Source organism: Rhineura floridana, chromosome 1 (genome assembly GCF_030035675.1).
Source record: "Rhineura floridana isolate rRhiFlo1 chromosome 1, rRhiFlo1.hap2, whole genome shotgun sequence".
Classification (NCBI taxonomy): domain Eukaryota; kingdom Metazoa; phylum Chordata; class Lepidosauria; order Squamata; family Rhineuridae; genus Rhineura; species Rhineura floridana.
The window spans coordinates 212,336,063-212,351,892 of record NC_084480.1 but is presented as its reverse complement, the minus strand read 5'-3'; the positions used below and the strand labels follow the sequence as shown (position 1 = coordinate 212,351,892).

Here is a 15,830-nt window from a genome sequence, read left to right as displayed (position 1 = left end):
TCAGTGGTGGCCCCCGAACTATGGAACAGTCTCCCTGAGGAAGTACGCCTGGCGCCGACTCTGCTTTCCTTCCGGCGCCAGGTCAAAACCTTCCTATTCTCTGAAGCATTTTAAGTTACATTGATCTAATTTTAATAATGTTTATTGTATTGTTGATTGTATTTTAATATTATTTTGTTATTCATTGTATTTTTATACTATTTTATGTTCACCGCCCAGAGAGCTATTGCTAGTCGGGCGGTATATAAATTTAATAAATAAATAAAATAAATAAAAATAAAATAATAAAGTAGCAAAATATATGCGGTTGCATAATAATATTAAAGGATTTCAGTATATCGACTCTCTCTTCCCAATCTCTTGCCAAATATTTTGTGTAGTCCATTTTGTTTAGAAGTGACGATGTCTCTTGCAGGAGCTACTTTGCCTTATGCTTGTGCAAACATTCGTTCTTTCTGCAGTGGAACTATTTTGCAAAATGTCACAGCGTTGCATTTTTGTGTGTGGTCTGACATATGTCCTTTACACCCTCATAGTATCTGCCACTTGAGGTTCCCCTGCTGTGCTTATGACACAGTCCTTTCAGACCAATGTAGCAATGTTCAAAATGATAAATTCTGTCGTAGCAATAACACTTATTTGATAAGAAGCCATTACCTTAACAGACCCCAAATATTTTGTTTATGCCATTTTCTGGGTTAGAAATGTGTCGCCCAAGGCCTATGCTCTTTGCACTGAGCCACTTCCATGGAAGGTAACAAAAACCAGAAAGTAGAGCACCCTCTCTTGTGGCTTGTTGACTGAGCTGTTGCTTCTGAGAAACTTCACTCCACCTACGTATATTTTATTGAAAGTTGGTACGTTGCAAAAGCAAACCTTTGTTTCTGGAAACTGTCTCCCATTAGTGTAATAGATTTCAACTAAGGCTAGAGGAGATGGAAGCTTCCCACAACATATTTTTCATCGATTGCGAAACTTGGTGACAATTGGCCAACACTGAGAGCGGATTCAGATTACTGTGTTCCAGGTTGTTTATAAACTCACTGGAGTCGTTGCTGAAATGGAGGGGGCAGGAAGGGGAGAGACCTCGTAGTGTGTAGTAGCCTTCTACAACCTGGTGTCATCCAGATAGACTACAATTCCCATCAGTCCAAAGCTGCATGACCAATGGTCAGGGATGATGGTAGTTGTAGTCCAGAACATATAGGTTGCTGAAGGCAGGTGCCATGCCTTGAAGGGAATTTCAGCATTACTTTCCAACCAACCTATTTCAAGGGTTAAATTTGTAACATGGGCATGCTCCAAGTATGAGCTATATGCTTCTAGGTAAAAAAAAAAAAAAGTATAGAACTGATTGCTGATAAATAAAGTGTTGCCCTAATGTGGATTTTTGAAATTTTCTTTTGGACCAACACAGCTACCTTTTACTTTTTGATTGCTGCTGTATAGTCATCTTATCTCTATGCTTACTGAGAGTCAAATGCTTTCTTTTGCCACAGAAACAGTGAACCTTGGTCACCTTGGTGGATGATATGAGGAAGGCGTTGGATAGGGATGAATGCACCTTCCTTGTCCTCCTGGATCTCTCAGCAGCTTTTGATACCGTTGACCACGGTATCCTTCTGGACCGCCTGAAGAGGTTAGGCATGGGGGCACTGTATTGCAGTGGTTCCATTCCTTCCTCTCTGGTAGGTACCAGAGAGTGGCATTAGGGGATGAGGTTTCGGATCCTTGGCCTCTCACTTGTGGGGTGCCACAGGGCTCCATCTCCCCAATGCTGTTCAACTTCTATATAAAGCCACTGGGGGCTATCATCAGAAGATTTGGGCTGCAGTGTCACCAGTATGCTGATGACACGCAGCTCTATCTCTCATTCAAATCTTCACCGAGGTTGGTTGTAGAAACCCTATCCAAGTGCCTGGAGTCGGTGAGTGGCTGGATGGGAAGGAATAAGCTGAAGCTGAACCCTGACAAAACCGAGGTACTGTTTGTGGGAGACAAGGGAAGGTTGGGGGATATTGACCTGGTGCTCAATGGGGTACAATTGCCCCTGAAAGACCAGGTCTGCAGCCTGGGGGTCATTTTTGACTCCCAGCTGTCCATGGAGGCTCAGGTCTCGGCTGTGAGCCGGGCGGCGCTGTATCAACTCCATCTGATACGGAGGCTGCGCTCCTACCTTCCCAACCATCTGCTCCCATCTGTGGTACATGCCCTGGTCTCCTCTCGCCTAGACTACTGTAATGCGCTTTACGTGGGGTTACCCTTGAAAATGGTCCGGAAGCTGCAACTGGTACAGAATGAGGCGGCTTGCCTGATTAAAGGCAGCCGCCGGCGAGATCACATCACTCCAAGGCTGAAGGAGTTGCACTGGTTACAGGTTGTTTTCCAGGCCCAATTCAAGGTGTTGGTTCTGACCTTTAAAACCCTATATGGTTTCAGCCCAGTCTATCTGAAGGAGCGCCTCCAACATCATCAGGGATGCCGCTCAACAAGATCAGCCTCAAAAGGCCTTCTCTCTATCCCACCAGTTAAAACAGCTAGACTGGTAAGAACTAGGGAGAGGGCTTTTCAATTGTGGCCCCCACTTTGTGGAATTTCCTCCCAAATGATCTCCGCCATGCCCCCTCTATGATGAGCTTCCATCGGACCTTGAAGACTTGGTTCTTCAGGCAGGCTTTTGGGGTGGGTTAGGTTTATTATTATTGTTGAGATTTTTAATGTTTTAATGTATTTGTATGTTTTTACTTTGTACGTCGCCCAGAGTGGCTGGACAGCCAGCCAGATGGGTGACTAATAAATTTAATAAATAAATAAACCTTTGCTGTTGCAGGAGGGGACATTTTAAAAACATCATCATGTAATTGTGGTTGAAACTGAATGAAAAATTGTGCCAAACATGTCTTTTTTTAAGTAGGTGGAATTTGGGGATTTGGAATTTTAGTGGATGAATATTGTTTCTCATGTGAAGCTGCCTTTTATTTAATTAGGCTATCAGCTGTATTTACTGTATGTCTACATTAGCTTTCCTCAACTTGGTGACCCCCAGATGTTTTCGGCAACAACTGTCATCGTCCTTGACCATTGGTGATACTGGATGGAGCTGATGGAGTCAAGCAACATCTAGAAGTGACCAGATTGGGGAAGACTAGTCTTCTCAGACTGGCTGCAGCTCCTCAAGATCTCAAGAGACAGAGGTCCATCTACTCCACACTATCAAGATCTTTTTTAGCTAAAGATTTGATGGGGATTGAATCCTACGCCTGCAAAACATGTATTCTCCACCTGAGTTTCAGAACCTCCCATTAAAAAAAAGTGGCATGCAGGATATTCTGGTTCCCCATCAGTGTCTATGTTGCTCTGCTCAAAGAACAGTATTGATATCTGTATCTAAATAATTAAAAGGGGGGCGGGAAACCTTTGACTCACTGTAAATCCAGTTTGTTTTTAATTCTGATTGATATTATAGTGCTGGTTATAAAAGGACAGTTTATTCCCATACTGCCAAAGATGCAAACACAGAGGGAGGAAATGAACGCAACATCAGACATGTTACTGATGTGTTGATTCAAAGAGCACATAGAGACAAGAAAACTAGCAGAGGTATTGTTTTTTCACAGATACACAATGAACCACCCTTTCTGTGTGTCTGATGCTGAAATATAGCACCACAGGCTGGTTGGGACTAAAGACAATTGCTTTTTTAACACCAAAATGAGAGCCAAGGTGTAATGGGTTGAAAAATTAATTACTGTGTCTTATCTAGTCAAGTTATGACTTATGGCTGACTTTTGTCAACATTATTTCTGGCTTTTGATACAAGTTAGAACATTGTTTTCCTTCATTGTTATAACATTTATTTTAAAATGCTCATATTTTTCCACCAGAAATATGCGAAACCAGCCCAAATGATACTGATTAATTGTATAATAATAGAGGGCCCTCCGAATAAAAAATAGGACCACATTGCATATTTAGGTTCCACATCTGTTTTTTAAATATTAGGTGTAAATCTAAAAAAATGTTGTATGTGAGGATATTGCATGGGTTTTTGAAAACATAGAGGCTTGGTTGGATGGCAGGATTGACTGGCGCTCCTGTTGAGTGTACATTTAGCAGCAAGCCTATTTGGTTTGTTCTGTATAATATGTGAAACAGTCCTTTGTGTTCTGTGCAATGAAATTACTGGGTTGAGGCCATTGCTCAGTGATGGAGTATGTGTTTTGCATGCAGAAGGTCCCAGTTTCAATCCATGACATGCCCTGCTAAAACAGAATTGGCTAACCTGTGGCCCTCCAGATATTGCTAAACTACAACTCCCATCATCCCCAGCCAGCATGGCCAACGCTAAGGAACAATGGGAGTTGTAGTTCTGGAGGGCCATAGGTTAGCCTGTCCTGTGCTATAAAGAACTTTGGAAAGAATGCTGGAAAAGACCTGAGACTTTGAAGAGCTACTGCCAGTCAGGTTAGGTAATACAGAACCGATGGATTAATTCAGTATAAGGCTGCTTCATAACTTTTCTGCCTTAACAGGCATGCTTATGTGAAGGTCCAAAAGCCATCCTGCTGACTTAATTTTGTATGTGTTGGCATTGTATAGCCACTGAACAGAGTGTATAGTTCTTTAGTGGTTGGTCTGTCTAGCAGTAACTGTCAGCAAAGGAAAGATAGTAAAGGCTACCAAACCAAAACACTACCCAGCCTCTTGCATTTTTAGCGTACACAGATTCCTAACCTAGATTTTGTAATATGCTTCACTTGCAACATGTTTTGGTGTGGTAGCATTCCTGAAAAGCTGGAGGGAACAGTGGGTTCTTTTGTTCAGAACAATCCTTTTTAATTCAATTTCTTTTGTGAATTTCTTCTCTGCAGAAACTGCTGTTCAGCAGGAGCCGACTTTGGTAAAGGCTGGAAATATAAGAGAAGCCCTCATTGAAAAGTCTTTAATCCAGTGCACCTGCCTCTGCCAATCTTACTGGAAAGATGGAGGCAGGAGTTGAGGCCACCCTTGTTAATTCTCTGATCTGACCCCTCTTGTTAAATCATCACCCTCTTTTTGATCTTTTGATGGCCCTTAGAAGGTCAAAAAGGGAAACATCACCTATTTCTAAAGAGTCTTTTTCTCAGGTTGTTTCCCAAACACTCTGCCTGAGTAAACAAGTCCAAGTAGCTGTAAAACAGTTTTCAGAAGGTTGCTAGTGTGGTGTAGAGGTTAGAGTGTTGGACTGGGACCTGGGAGGTTAGGGTTCAAATCCCTATTCAGCCATGAAGCTCCTTGGGTGAACTTGGGCCAGTCATTATCTCTCAGCCAAGACTCAATCGTAGGGTTGTGGAGGGGAAGAACCATGTATGCTACCTTGAGCTCCTTGGAGGAAAGGAGGGATATAAATGTAATAACAAATAAATAAAATAACATCTACCTCTCTGGGATTAGTAACTACTGTGATGTGATAGAGGAAATTGCTGGGTTTGATGGTGGTGGGGCTGAGGAGAGCCTGGTCCATATCCATGTTTGCCTGTGATGTTCACTAGTAGGGCTTTGAGCTACTTATGATAGTATAATTGTGAGGATAAGAATGAGGTGAGAACATGCAGTGAAACTTTATGCATCTTTACTCAGAAGTCAGTCCCACTGAGTCCAGTGAGGATTTCTCCCAGTTTAAGTGTGCATAGGATTGCCATCATAGTGTTCCTTCCTCCAAACCTTGGTAGGAAAAAGATCTAAATGAATAAGTAATCTTGCCAAATAAGCGTACTAAAGCTTTTTTTTCTTCTGGTCAGCCCAAAAGGCTTGCACATTTTCTTTCATTTACTTGCCCATTTCTGCCATCCTTTTTGTGCTGAAACTCTCGGCACAAAATATAGGTAGCATTCTGCTGTGGTGAAGAGAAGGGAAGTTATCCCTATCTCTGTCTGATGGAATCTGATGGAACACCTCTCCCGACACGAACCCACCCGTACACTACACTCAACATCAAAGGCTGTCCTCCGGGTGCCTACTCCAAGGGAAGCTGGGAGGATGGCAACAAGGGAGAGGGCCTTCTCAGTAGTGGCCCCCAAATTATGGAATGATCTCCCTGATGAGGTGCTCCTGGTGCCAACACTGTTATCTTTTCGGCTCCAGGTCAAGACTTTCCTCTTCTCTCAGGCATTTTTAACAGCATTAGAATAGCATGTTTTAAACTTGCCTATCAGTTTTTATGGGTTTTAATTTGGTATGGTTTAAATTTGTATACTTGTTTTTAATGTTTTTAACTGTTGTAAACCGCCCAAAGAGCTTCGGCTATGAGGGGGTATATAAATGCAATAAATAAATAAATAAATCTCACCTCTGTTGCAAACTCCATTTGCTTACTACTCTTCCTAAGCCTCTCCCTCCCCTCATTTATAATATAGATACCCTAATCTTACAGCATAGAGAGCCAGTGTGACGTAGTGGTTAGAGTGTTGGACTACGACCTGGGAGACCAGGGTTCGAATCTTCATACAGCCACAAAGCTCACTGGGTGACCTTCAGCCAGTCACTGCCTCTCAGCCTCAGAGGAAGGCAATAGTAAACCACCTCTGAATACCACTTACCATGAAAACCCTATTCACAGGGTCGCCATAAGTCGGAATCGACTTGAAGGCAGTCCATTTCCATTTTCAATCTTACAGCATGGTTATAAGGATTTCTGAAGTAATGTATACAAAGCAAACTAAGCACACAGGAAATATGTACAATAGTTGCTAAATAGTAGTATGACTCCTCCTGGACCTTGCCTCTGTTATCTAGAACTTTCAGTCTAGATGGCTCCTTATTTCAACAGGGAAATGAATAGATTCTAAGATAACTGAAGGTGTGGGAATTTGCTCAAAGCAAGAGCCTAGCTCATGTGAATTTAGATTGCCAGAGATGTGACTGCACATTGCTAACAGTGAAATGTGTGTATATGATTCAGGAGCAGACCATAGCCCCGGGGATGGGGGTCCTTTTTCACCTCAGGGGATGCATTCCCTCATAGGCAACGTTCCAGGGACCACATGATAGTGGTGGGTGGAGCCAGAGGCAAAAGTGCATGAAGCAATGAATGCAACTCTTATCTTTGTGCAATAGGCCATGCTCCAGCCATGTATCATACCTCCATTTTTATTCCAAAAGGCATTATCACAGTTAAAGGGGATATTCCAGGCAACAAAGGGGGTGTAGAGCAGGGCCAGGGAGGGATGTGGCCTGGGGAGAGTCCTAAGGGACATCTCGAGAGGACTGGGGGAGGGTTGCATTGGCCCCCGGACCTGATGTTCCCCAGTCCTGATATTGCTCTTTATAGGGGTGCTTCGGCCCAGGATAAAGAATCAGAAGCTGTCAGTAGTCCCACCACTGTCCTGTGCCCCCCCTCCCATAAGTCCTTTGTGCAGCACATCTGTCCTACAGGAGGGTAGACGAAGCTGGTGCATTGGTGTCATAGGCTTATTTAGAGTTGCTGTCTAAGTGTGTTGACATTCGAGTTTGGCCTACCTGCAATAAAACACGTTCAAGTTAACGTTAGCCGTGGTGTTATTTTCCTATGCCTTTAAAAACCTGCAAAATAGCCCTGTTTGACCCTCAGGCCACATCCCTCCCTGCCCCCTTGGCTCCTCCTTGAATGCATTTGCCTGCCTGGATATCAGTATATTGTAAAATAGCAATACTTCCATACTATATTGAATGTTGTGAGGACCTTGGCAGAAAAATAGTGGTGAAGTTCTCTACGTTTTCTATACGTGCACTCTCTGGTCTGTTCTTCCACGGGTATGAAATCCACAGTGATGTCTCCATTGGGAATCCATTGGTGGGAGGTGGGCAGGCAACATAACAAAGAATCTACTTGACATAACAATGGTGCCAGTAGTTTCTTCAAATTTCATCTCCAACTGCTGTAACCATGAAAATGGTTTATTAGCCATTGTTGAAAGAATGCTGGTCTAGATGGACTGTTGATCTGAGCCAGCAAGGCAGTTCTACATATGTTTTTAAATTCTCTTCTGTTTTCTCTCTCTGTGTTAAGTAATGAGTAGGAAGGATTTTTCTTTCCCCCCCCTTTTTGTGTAAGGAAAAGGGATTTAATGAACCACAGAGCTGGCTGCTTGACAGAGGACATGCACATTCAGCTTTTTTTTTCTTGGTTAAAAGAAGACAGAGTTGGCATAGAAAGGTCCAAGCCACCACTATTGCAGGACTAAGAACTCTGACAGACTTTCAGCTTTGTTCCTTTTATATTATTATTTTTAAATCCAGTTCTTTAACACTGCAGGTTTAACATACATTCTTTACTTTTTTCACCATAGCCGTACCCCTTTTTAGTAGTTCTGCGCAGATGAAATGGTCACAGTGTTCGGTAGTTATTGGCGGGTGTGTGAGGGGGAGAGAGAGAGATTGTGGGTGCACCATCTGGTTCTGTTAATGTGTAAACAAGTAAAAAAAATTGGTTAGAGATGTAGGATTTTCAAGAAGCAGATGACCGCAGACATTCTTCTAAAAGACAGGGAGAGGGGGGAAATGACAGCCTGCAGTTCACTGACATTTCTCAGGAAGCAAATTCCTGCATACCAGAAAGTTGAAAGAAGAGAGGGCAAAGAAGAGGCTGTGAAAGGGAAATAATTCTTTTTCTGCCTATGGTTATCTTCCTTTGGAAACTCATTATACAAATTTAAAGACCCAGTTGTAAAAATGTGCCTTGGATTGTGTGTTATTTCAATGTATAGATGCTTTCCTGTCTCGAAGGTCTAGGGATGGCAAAGTAAACATCTGAAACTAAGCCAAAACAGAACCAATTTGAAAGCCCCATCCTGGCTTGGCTTAGCCCAGCCACCAGACAGGTCCAAAGAGAACTTGCAATGCTTCTGAATTTTTGGCTCTTGACTCCAGGCCGATTCATATGTTCACCAGAGCTGTTTCCATATGGCTGGAAGCCACACTGTTCTAGCAGTGTCTGGTAGGCAGGAATGATGGGGTTGGATGAATAAGATGGACCCAAAGATAGGTAACACTGGCATGTAAAGCAAGCAGGGCAATTGCCCATCCCACACAATTTCTTCCTATACGTCTTCTTTTAAAAAAACTTATTTGTGTGTATGTACCTTATTCATCCATATATATTAACTACATTGGCAAAGTCATCTTGCTGCTGTTTGTACTTTTACTTTAAACTGTATGATTTGATGGTGTTGTTTTTTATTTATTTAATTTATTGTACACCACCTTGGAATCAATTATGAGAGTTTGTTTAAAAAAGAATATTGGTATTATTACTGAAATAGCATGTGGAGTAGCCATGAGCTAGTAGCCCCCACACTGTTCCAGTAAAGTATGACTCTGACATGGTTAACCTTCGCAAAGGAAATGGGCTTTGATAGCTGAGGTAACAATAGAAAATGCAGAGCTTGGAAAAGTTACTTTTTTGAACTACAACTCCCATCAGCCCAATCAGGTGGCCATGCTGGCTGGGGCTGATGGGAGTTGTAGTTCAAAAAAGTAACTTTTCCAAGCTCTGAGAAAATGTGTCTGTATATGACCTTGTTGTATGAAATAGTTGCATGGATGGTATAATCATTAAGGTACTTTCTCTTGTTCTTTAGAATAGGGCCAGGGAACCTGTGGCCCTCCATATGTTTTTGGACTCCCAACTCCCATCAGCCCCTGCCAGCATGGGCCAAAGGTCAGGGATGATGCAAGTTGTAGTCCAACAACATCTGCAAAGCTACAAGGGTCTCCTATTCCTGTTTTAGGAGATTTATGAAAGTTGTACGTGTCTGAGTGTCGGGCCTGTATCCAAATCTAGACCTGGAGGGCTAGTTCTCTAGCTCCAGGTCCCTGAAACAATTAGCAGGAGTTGGGAGCGGGAGCTGGAGCAAGAGTCTGAAGTGCAGTAGTCCTGAAAGGGCAGAAGTACAGGCTCCTAGCAACTGTCCCAAGCTCACCAATCCAGAGGTTTCACACTGCTTACCAATCCCAGCCACTGATGCTGCACATCCCAGTCCCAGCCTCAGAACTCTGAAGTTCATGGTTCATGCCTCCCTAGAGTCCATATCAATTGGGACTAGGACATAGGATGCTGACTTATAGAGTCAGACCAGTGGTCCATCTTAGCCCAATATTATCTATCTACAGTATTATCCTGTGGCTCTCCAGGATTTCAGGCAGGCTTCTCATTTCCATCCCTCCCTGGAGATTGAACCTGAGACCTACTGCATGTACAGCAGTGCTGTGCCACTGAGCTACAGCCCTTCTCCATACAGGGAGTTGACTATACCCAGCAGGGGCACTATAGGGGCTGAGCTACTTCTCTTTTTTATAACTTCATTCCCAAGTCCTGCATAGGATGTTAGGATTTAAACAGGCTTAGTATGGATTCCCCCCACCCCCACCCACTGAAGGAAAGGTGCATGGGGACGTAAGGCAAGTTCTGTGGGATGCAAGTGCCAAAGGGTGGAACGGGGCAGGGGCTGTGAGATTCATTTAGATGTATAAGACTCTTCATCTTCATATAGAGTGTGGTTTTGAATGCATCCTTCTATGAACATTAAGAGACAGACAAAAGCTAGCCTGTTTCATAATCCGAACATCACAGGAGAGAGTCATTTAGAGTGATGTGTGGTCATTAGAAGTAGTTTCTGAAATATGAGGGGGAAATGTGGTGGGAAAACAAGCTAATTACCAAACCATAAGGGTTAGAAACAAATGTTTATCCCCTTAAGGGCTGACAATTGCACTAGTGTCTATTCATCCTGTGTCGTGGCTTTGAAAAGCATCCATTATCAAATTTAATTTGGCCATCATAATTTGCAGCAATACTTTGCACTTGCAGCTCGTATTGATTTCAGGCAAACGGATGAATTCCTTGCACTGTGAAAAAAGAAAAAAAAACAATAAAAATCCAGAGCTGCGAGCACATGCCATGGCTTGTGCTCACCCAATGGGATTTTGGACTTTCAACAACAGGTCCCCATGCCATACTCCAAGTTGCTTTTGAAACTTCTGCCTGTTTCAAAAGTTGTTTGTCATGCAGCATGGGAAGATGAGTCTCCACTATTGAAGCAAAATGCACTCTGGTCCCCTTGGAAAGTTGCTAAGACAAGTCTTTGGATAATCTCTTGAATGATCCACAGGTTCTGAATCCCTTTCGCAGTAAAAATGTGCAGGTTGGTACTACTTTTTGTAGCCATAGTACATATTCTTTCACAAAAAATAGGTGTCGATATCCCTGTAAATGGCCAAGTAGAAGCTTCATTTGCTTGGAATGCCACATGGATAATTCTATTTATACCCCCTCCAAATTACTCTCTCTACCCTAAAATGATGGCACCATGTTGCATAAGCATATCTCTGACTTCATGACCTGATCCTATATTATAAGATGATGCCTACATGAAGCCAGCCATAGCATCAAGCCAGCCATAGCATCAAGCCAGCCATAGCATCAAGCCAGCCATAAGTTTGCTGCAGCCATCAGAGGTACATTTGTGGTGAACAGAAACTCTCCATATGATTGTACCGTTGTGTGTGGTCGACACATTTGACAAACTGTCACCACAATGCATTCATGCCACTAACTTTGGGCAAATGGAGCTACCCTCAGGTGGACAGGTTCATGTGAACAGAAAGCCTTCTGAACTTCCTATGGAAGCAGTCTGAAAAAGCAAGGGTCCATGTAGGCAGAGGAAAATGGGCAGTCCATGTAAAGTGGGGTCTGCATTGTTGACTTCCTCCTCCTCTATTGCAGTAGAAAAATAATCAGTTATGGAGGGGGAGATCCAAAATTAGATTTTCAGCAATTTAACATGCACACCAGTGTATGCATGGTGGTTCCAGTGGTTTGGCTAGGTTCCAGAGTAGCACATTTCAGCATTGCTATGATTGAGCACTTTCTTCATAGCTTGTATAAGCAGCTTGATGCCAGAGTTTTTACATTAAGAGAAAGGATTAAAATTTGAGGCTGCCTGGGGAAAAGGTTTTTTTTTTTAAAAAAAATTGCCATATTGGTTCTCCTAAAGGATAGGTTTGTAACACCATAGGGACCTGTTATTTACATAAAACTCAGTCTCTGCAGATTGAAGAGTCCCTGGGGGACAAGTTGTAAAATGTGTTCTTTTTCTTTCCTTAAGTCATTTTGTTCCAAAGCATTTTGGCTACAAGTATACTTAGTATTCAGAATTAGTGGGCAGGCTAATAATAAACTTGTCACTAAGAGATCTGGGGTAGATAGTTTGCACATTTGTCAATCTGAAGAAGAACACTGTTCCAAAACTATTTGGGTGCTCAAGGAAGGGAAGAAGTCTGAAATAGCTTTTGGCACTTAACCATCATATGTGTGTGGTTGCACGCATGTATAATTGTGACTGCAGTTCACATATACAAACACACATGGGATACACAAAGTGATGGGATACCACTTTGCGGGATGTGTCTGTCTTGCTGTTTTCATTTAGGAAGCTAGGCTGTAGGCATACCTGATCAGTCTATCACTGTCTGCATCTTGCATCCATGTCTGCTGCTGTACTTGTGACATCCTTTGGACCCAGCTATTTCGGAAGGTGCTGAACAGATTTAGATGGATCACAGTTTACTGGTGGAGAACATGTTTTGCATGCAGAAGGCCCCACTTTTAATCCCTGCCATCACTAGCTAGAAGGATCAGTTTGTAACAGGTAATGGGAAAGATGTCTTCCTGAGATCCTGGGGAGCCAGAGGCCAGACTATACTGGTCTAGATGGGCATATAGTCTCACTTGGTATAAGGCAGCTTCTTACATACCAGATCTTTCTCACTCAAACCCATTCTCAGTACATGGACATCCAAGCCATTCTGCATAATTGCATTAGATTTCTCATGTGGGAAACCATAAGGCTTTGGTTTGATAATGGCTAAATACCTGTCCATCATGACGACAAGAGGAGATTTAGGCCATGCGCTAAAACTGTGCTGCTTGAAAATAAATGCTACATAACTTTGCCCAGAACCGTAGCCACATATTGAACCGCACATTTTTGCCAGCATTTTAGCAGTGAAATTAAAAGTAAAATTCACCACAAGGTGCCCTCTTTTAAAAAACTAAGCAATGTTTCTTCTTAGCAACCCATTCTCAGGCATCTTTTTGGTTCTGTGTTGGGGCTTTTTAAAAAAAATAGTGCAGCTAAATAACATTTATTGTTTTGGAAATATCAATTTCCTCTATAAACTCTGTTGATGGTTTTATTTTATTTTTCAAACTAAATGTTTGCCTTGCAGATGTTCATTCCAGATGCAAAAAAATTATTTGTTAACCCAGTTTAATCTGAAACCGTAGGGGCAGTTTGCTAGAAGACATCAGAACTAAAATGGGGAGTGCCTCCTTTATAGTATTGACAGAGGTGAAGAAAAGTTAGTGCTGTGATCAGAGGACCTGAAGTTCCTAAGCATCAGCGCCTGGATGCAGAATAAGCTTAACAGGTGTAGAATTTATTGTTCAGGTTCCTTCCTGGCATATAGCCACACAAAAAGACTCTGATTCTTCCTTCATGAGTCTGCCTTGTCTCCCAATGTCCTGGAATGGATTAGCCTGACCCTGACCCAGGACAACCTAAAATACCGTCTTGGATCAAGGAAAGAATCTGTCACAACATCACAGTTAGATTTCCACCAAGTGTAGCCTTCATCTACAACCGATCATGGCTCTCTGCTAAGTGTACCTGCATGAGGCACTCTGAAATTCATAATCCTGGTTTCTCATTCGCACATTGCTTTTTAGGTATATGCTTAAAACACCTAATATGTGAAGCAGCTCATAGGCATAGTTATCAGGTCAGTGGATATCCTCTCTACAAATACTGCTCTGAGTTTAAGCCCAGGCTCAGAAATGTCACTTTAAGCATCAGCACAGGGTAAAATCCATGAGTGCAAGAGGTCCATGCACCAGTTATGTCGGTTGGGTGCATCTGATCCACACAACCATACAGATTGAATAGCAGAAGGTAAATAACGGCAGAGTGGCTTAATGTAAACAATCAATCAATGTTTATTTCGGTCCATGACCAGCAAGTTAATGTAAACAAAAAGATGGGGATGAACTTTATTATCAACTACTTTGGGGGTACATATTTTTACTATCCAATGTTATGATTGTTTGAGTTGTGCACTAGTAAAACTGCCAGATGAAGCACCTCATCCAGCCAAATGAAAGTTTGTATTGAGACTCTCTATATGCTCAGCCTGCATCTGGCTAAGTGCCTCAGTATTTATGTTTTCCTCTCTTTCTCTTTTAACTCATAGGTAGTAACTCCAATAAGGTCAGGACAAGGTTATGTCTATGAGTTCCCTACCAAATTCCAGAAGGATACCTATGACATCCCACCAATTCGTCCTCTCCAAGGGGTACGTACTAATAAAACTGTCAGGGGCACTAAAATTAATCCACAGTGGAGGTCTTGACATTTTATCTATTTCCTAAGTGTAAATCAGGTTTACTCATTCTAGATTTTTAAAAAAATCATCTCTAACAAGATGCCCAGAGAGTACAGTGTTACAAATGCACTAGATGAGGCTCAAAAATAGAAAATGTACACTTATTTTCTAAGTGGTCACACAAAATACCTGAGACAGCAAACAATATGTTGTGTGTTTATCTATACATATATATTTCTAGATGCTATTTCTTAGTTACTTTTTTCCCCATATGAGCAAAATGGTCCAAGGTATCCAAGTGTAAATAGCTTAGCTGGACTTGTCTACCTTATGGAAACAGGATGTGCTTGCCTCTATACAGGGCTGATTCAGGGTTTGTTTTCACTCTGTGTTGGGTGAGGTTGTCCTGACCTAGGCTAAAGAGTGTGTGCTTCCCAGTATGCCCTGGGCCAACCCAGGGGGTTCTGGGGAGCATGCTGAGTTGGCACAGGAGGCTGACCATGTCAGATACAAGCACCTGGACCTGTGCATGGTTTCTGGTGTGTGCCCCTTGAATTGAACTATACTCCTGGCAGGCCCTGCCTGTATACGGCTTGTACGGGTGGCGTCCCTTTTAGATGTTTATGAAAGCCATACTCTTTCCCTTTGGGACATGTCATGTTCTATGGGGATTGAAAAGAAAGAAAGCATGGCTGTCACATGTTGGGGGAACCTGCGTACATACACACTATATCGACATGGACTTGCTCATTTTTCTAATGCACAAAGAAGTCCCTAAGGGGAAAGGCCTGTCTTGTGCTGTTCATTGGCTAAGAGTTCAGTAACATCAGACTTACTCATTAATACCAAACTCCACAATGTGCCCTGCTTGAAACTGCTTCCACCTCGCATCATAGGGGCACTTTTCACAAAAAGCAAAACGAAGAGAGAGCACCGATGAACAAAGACAAACAGAAAAAAACCAACTCAGCCCTTCCAGTTCCACATCTAAGATCCCGGGGACTGTAAATGGCCCACATATGCGCTGATCTCAGTGGAACAGAGTGAGGAGGTTAGGGGCGTGGGGGAGTTAATTCACACCTCATGAAAATTGTTAGGGATTAGGCATCAATTACCATCAGCAGCTGTGTTCATACTTCAGTGGAAAAGGGGCAGAGAGGCCGCAGCTCTGAGATAAATTGCAAGTGTCAAAGCTTTAGGAGGATCGAGGCCTGTGTAGGAAGTGTCTTTGTTTAGGTTTTGTGAGTGTGTGAAGTGTCCCAAGTTATAGTCATTGTATTTATATCATAGAATCGTAGAGTTGGAAGGGAGCTATAAGGCCACTGAGTCCAACCCCCTGCTTAATGCAGGAATCCAAATATGCCACATTTCCCACAAGTACATTTGTGCTGAAAGCACTTCACAGAAGATAAACAGACAACAACACATAATCA

General features: G+C 42.5%; 1 protein-coding gene across 2 annotated transcripts in view; it reads left to right on the top strand.

The window, feature by feature from the left end:
* The window catches only part of NEDD9 (neural precursor cell expressed, developmentally down-regulated 9), a 73,531-nt gene that overhangs the window by 47,671 nt on the left and 10,030 nt on the right, over positions 1–15,830 (top strand). For both annotated transcript variants that reach the window (XM_061591977.1, XM_061591969.1), the window contains exon 3: positions 14,266–14,367. In XM_061591977.1, coding sequence (XP_061447961.1) covers positions 14,266–14,367 — 102 coding nt within the window. The remainder of the gene's footprint in view (positions 1–14,265; positions 14,368–15,830) is intronic.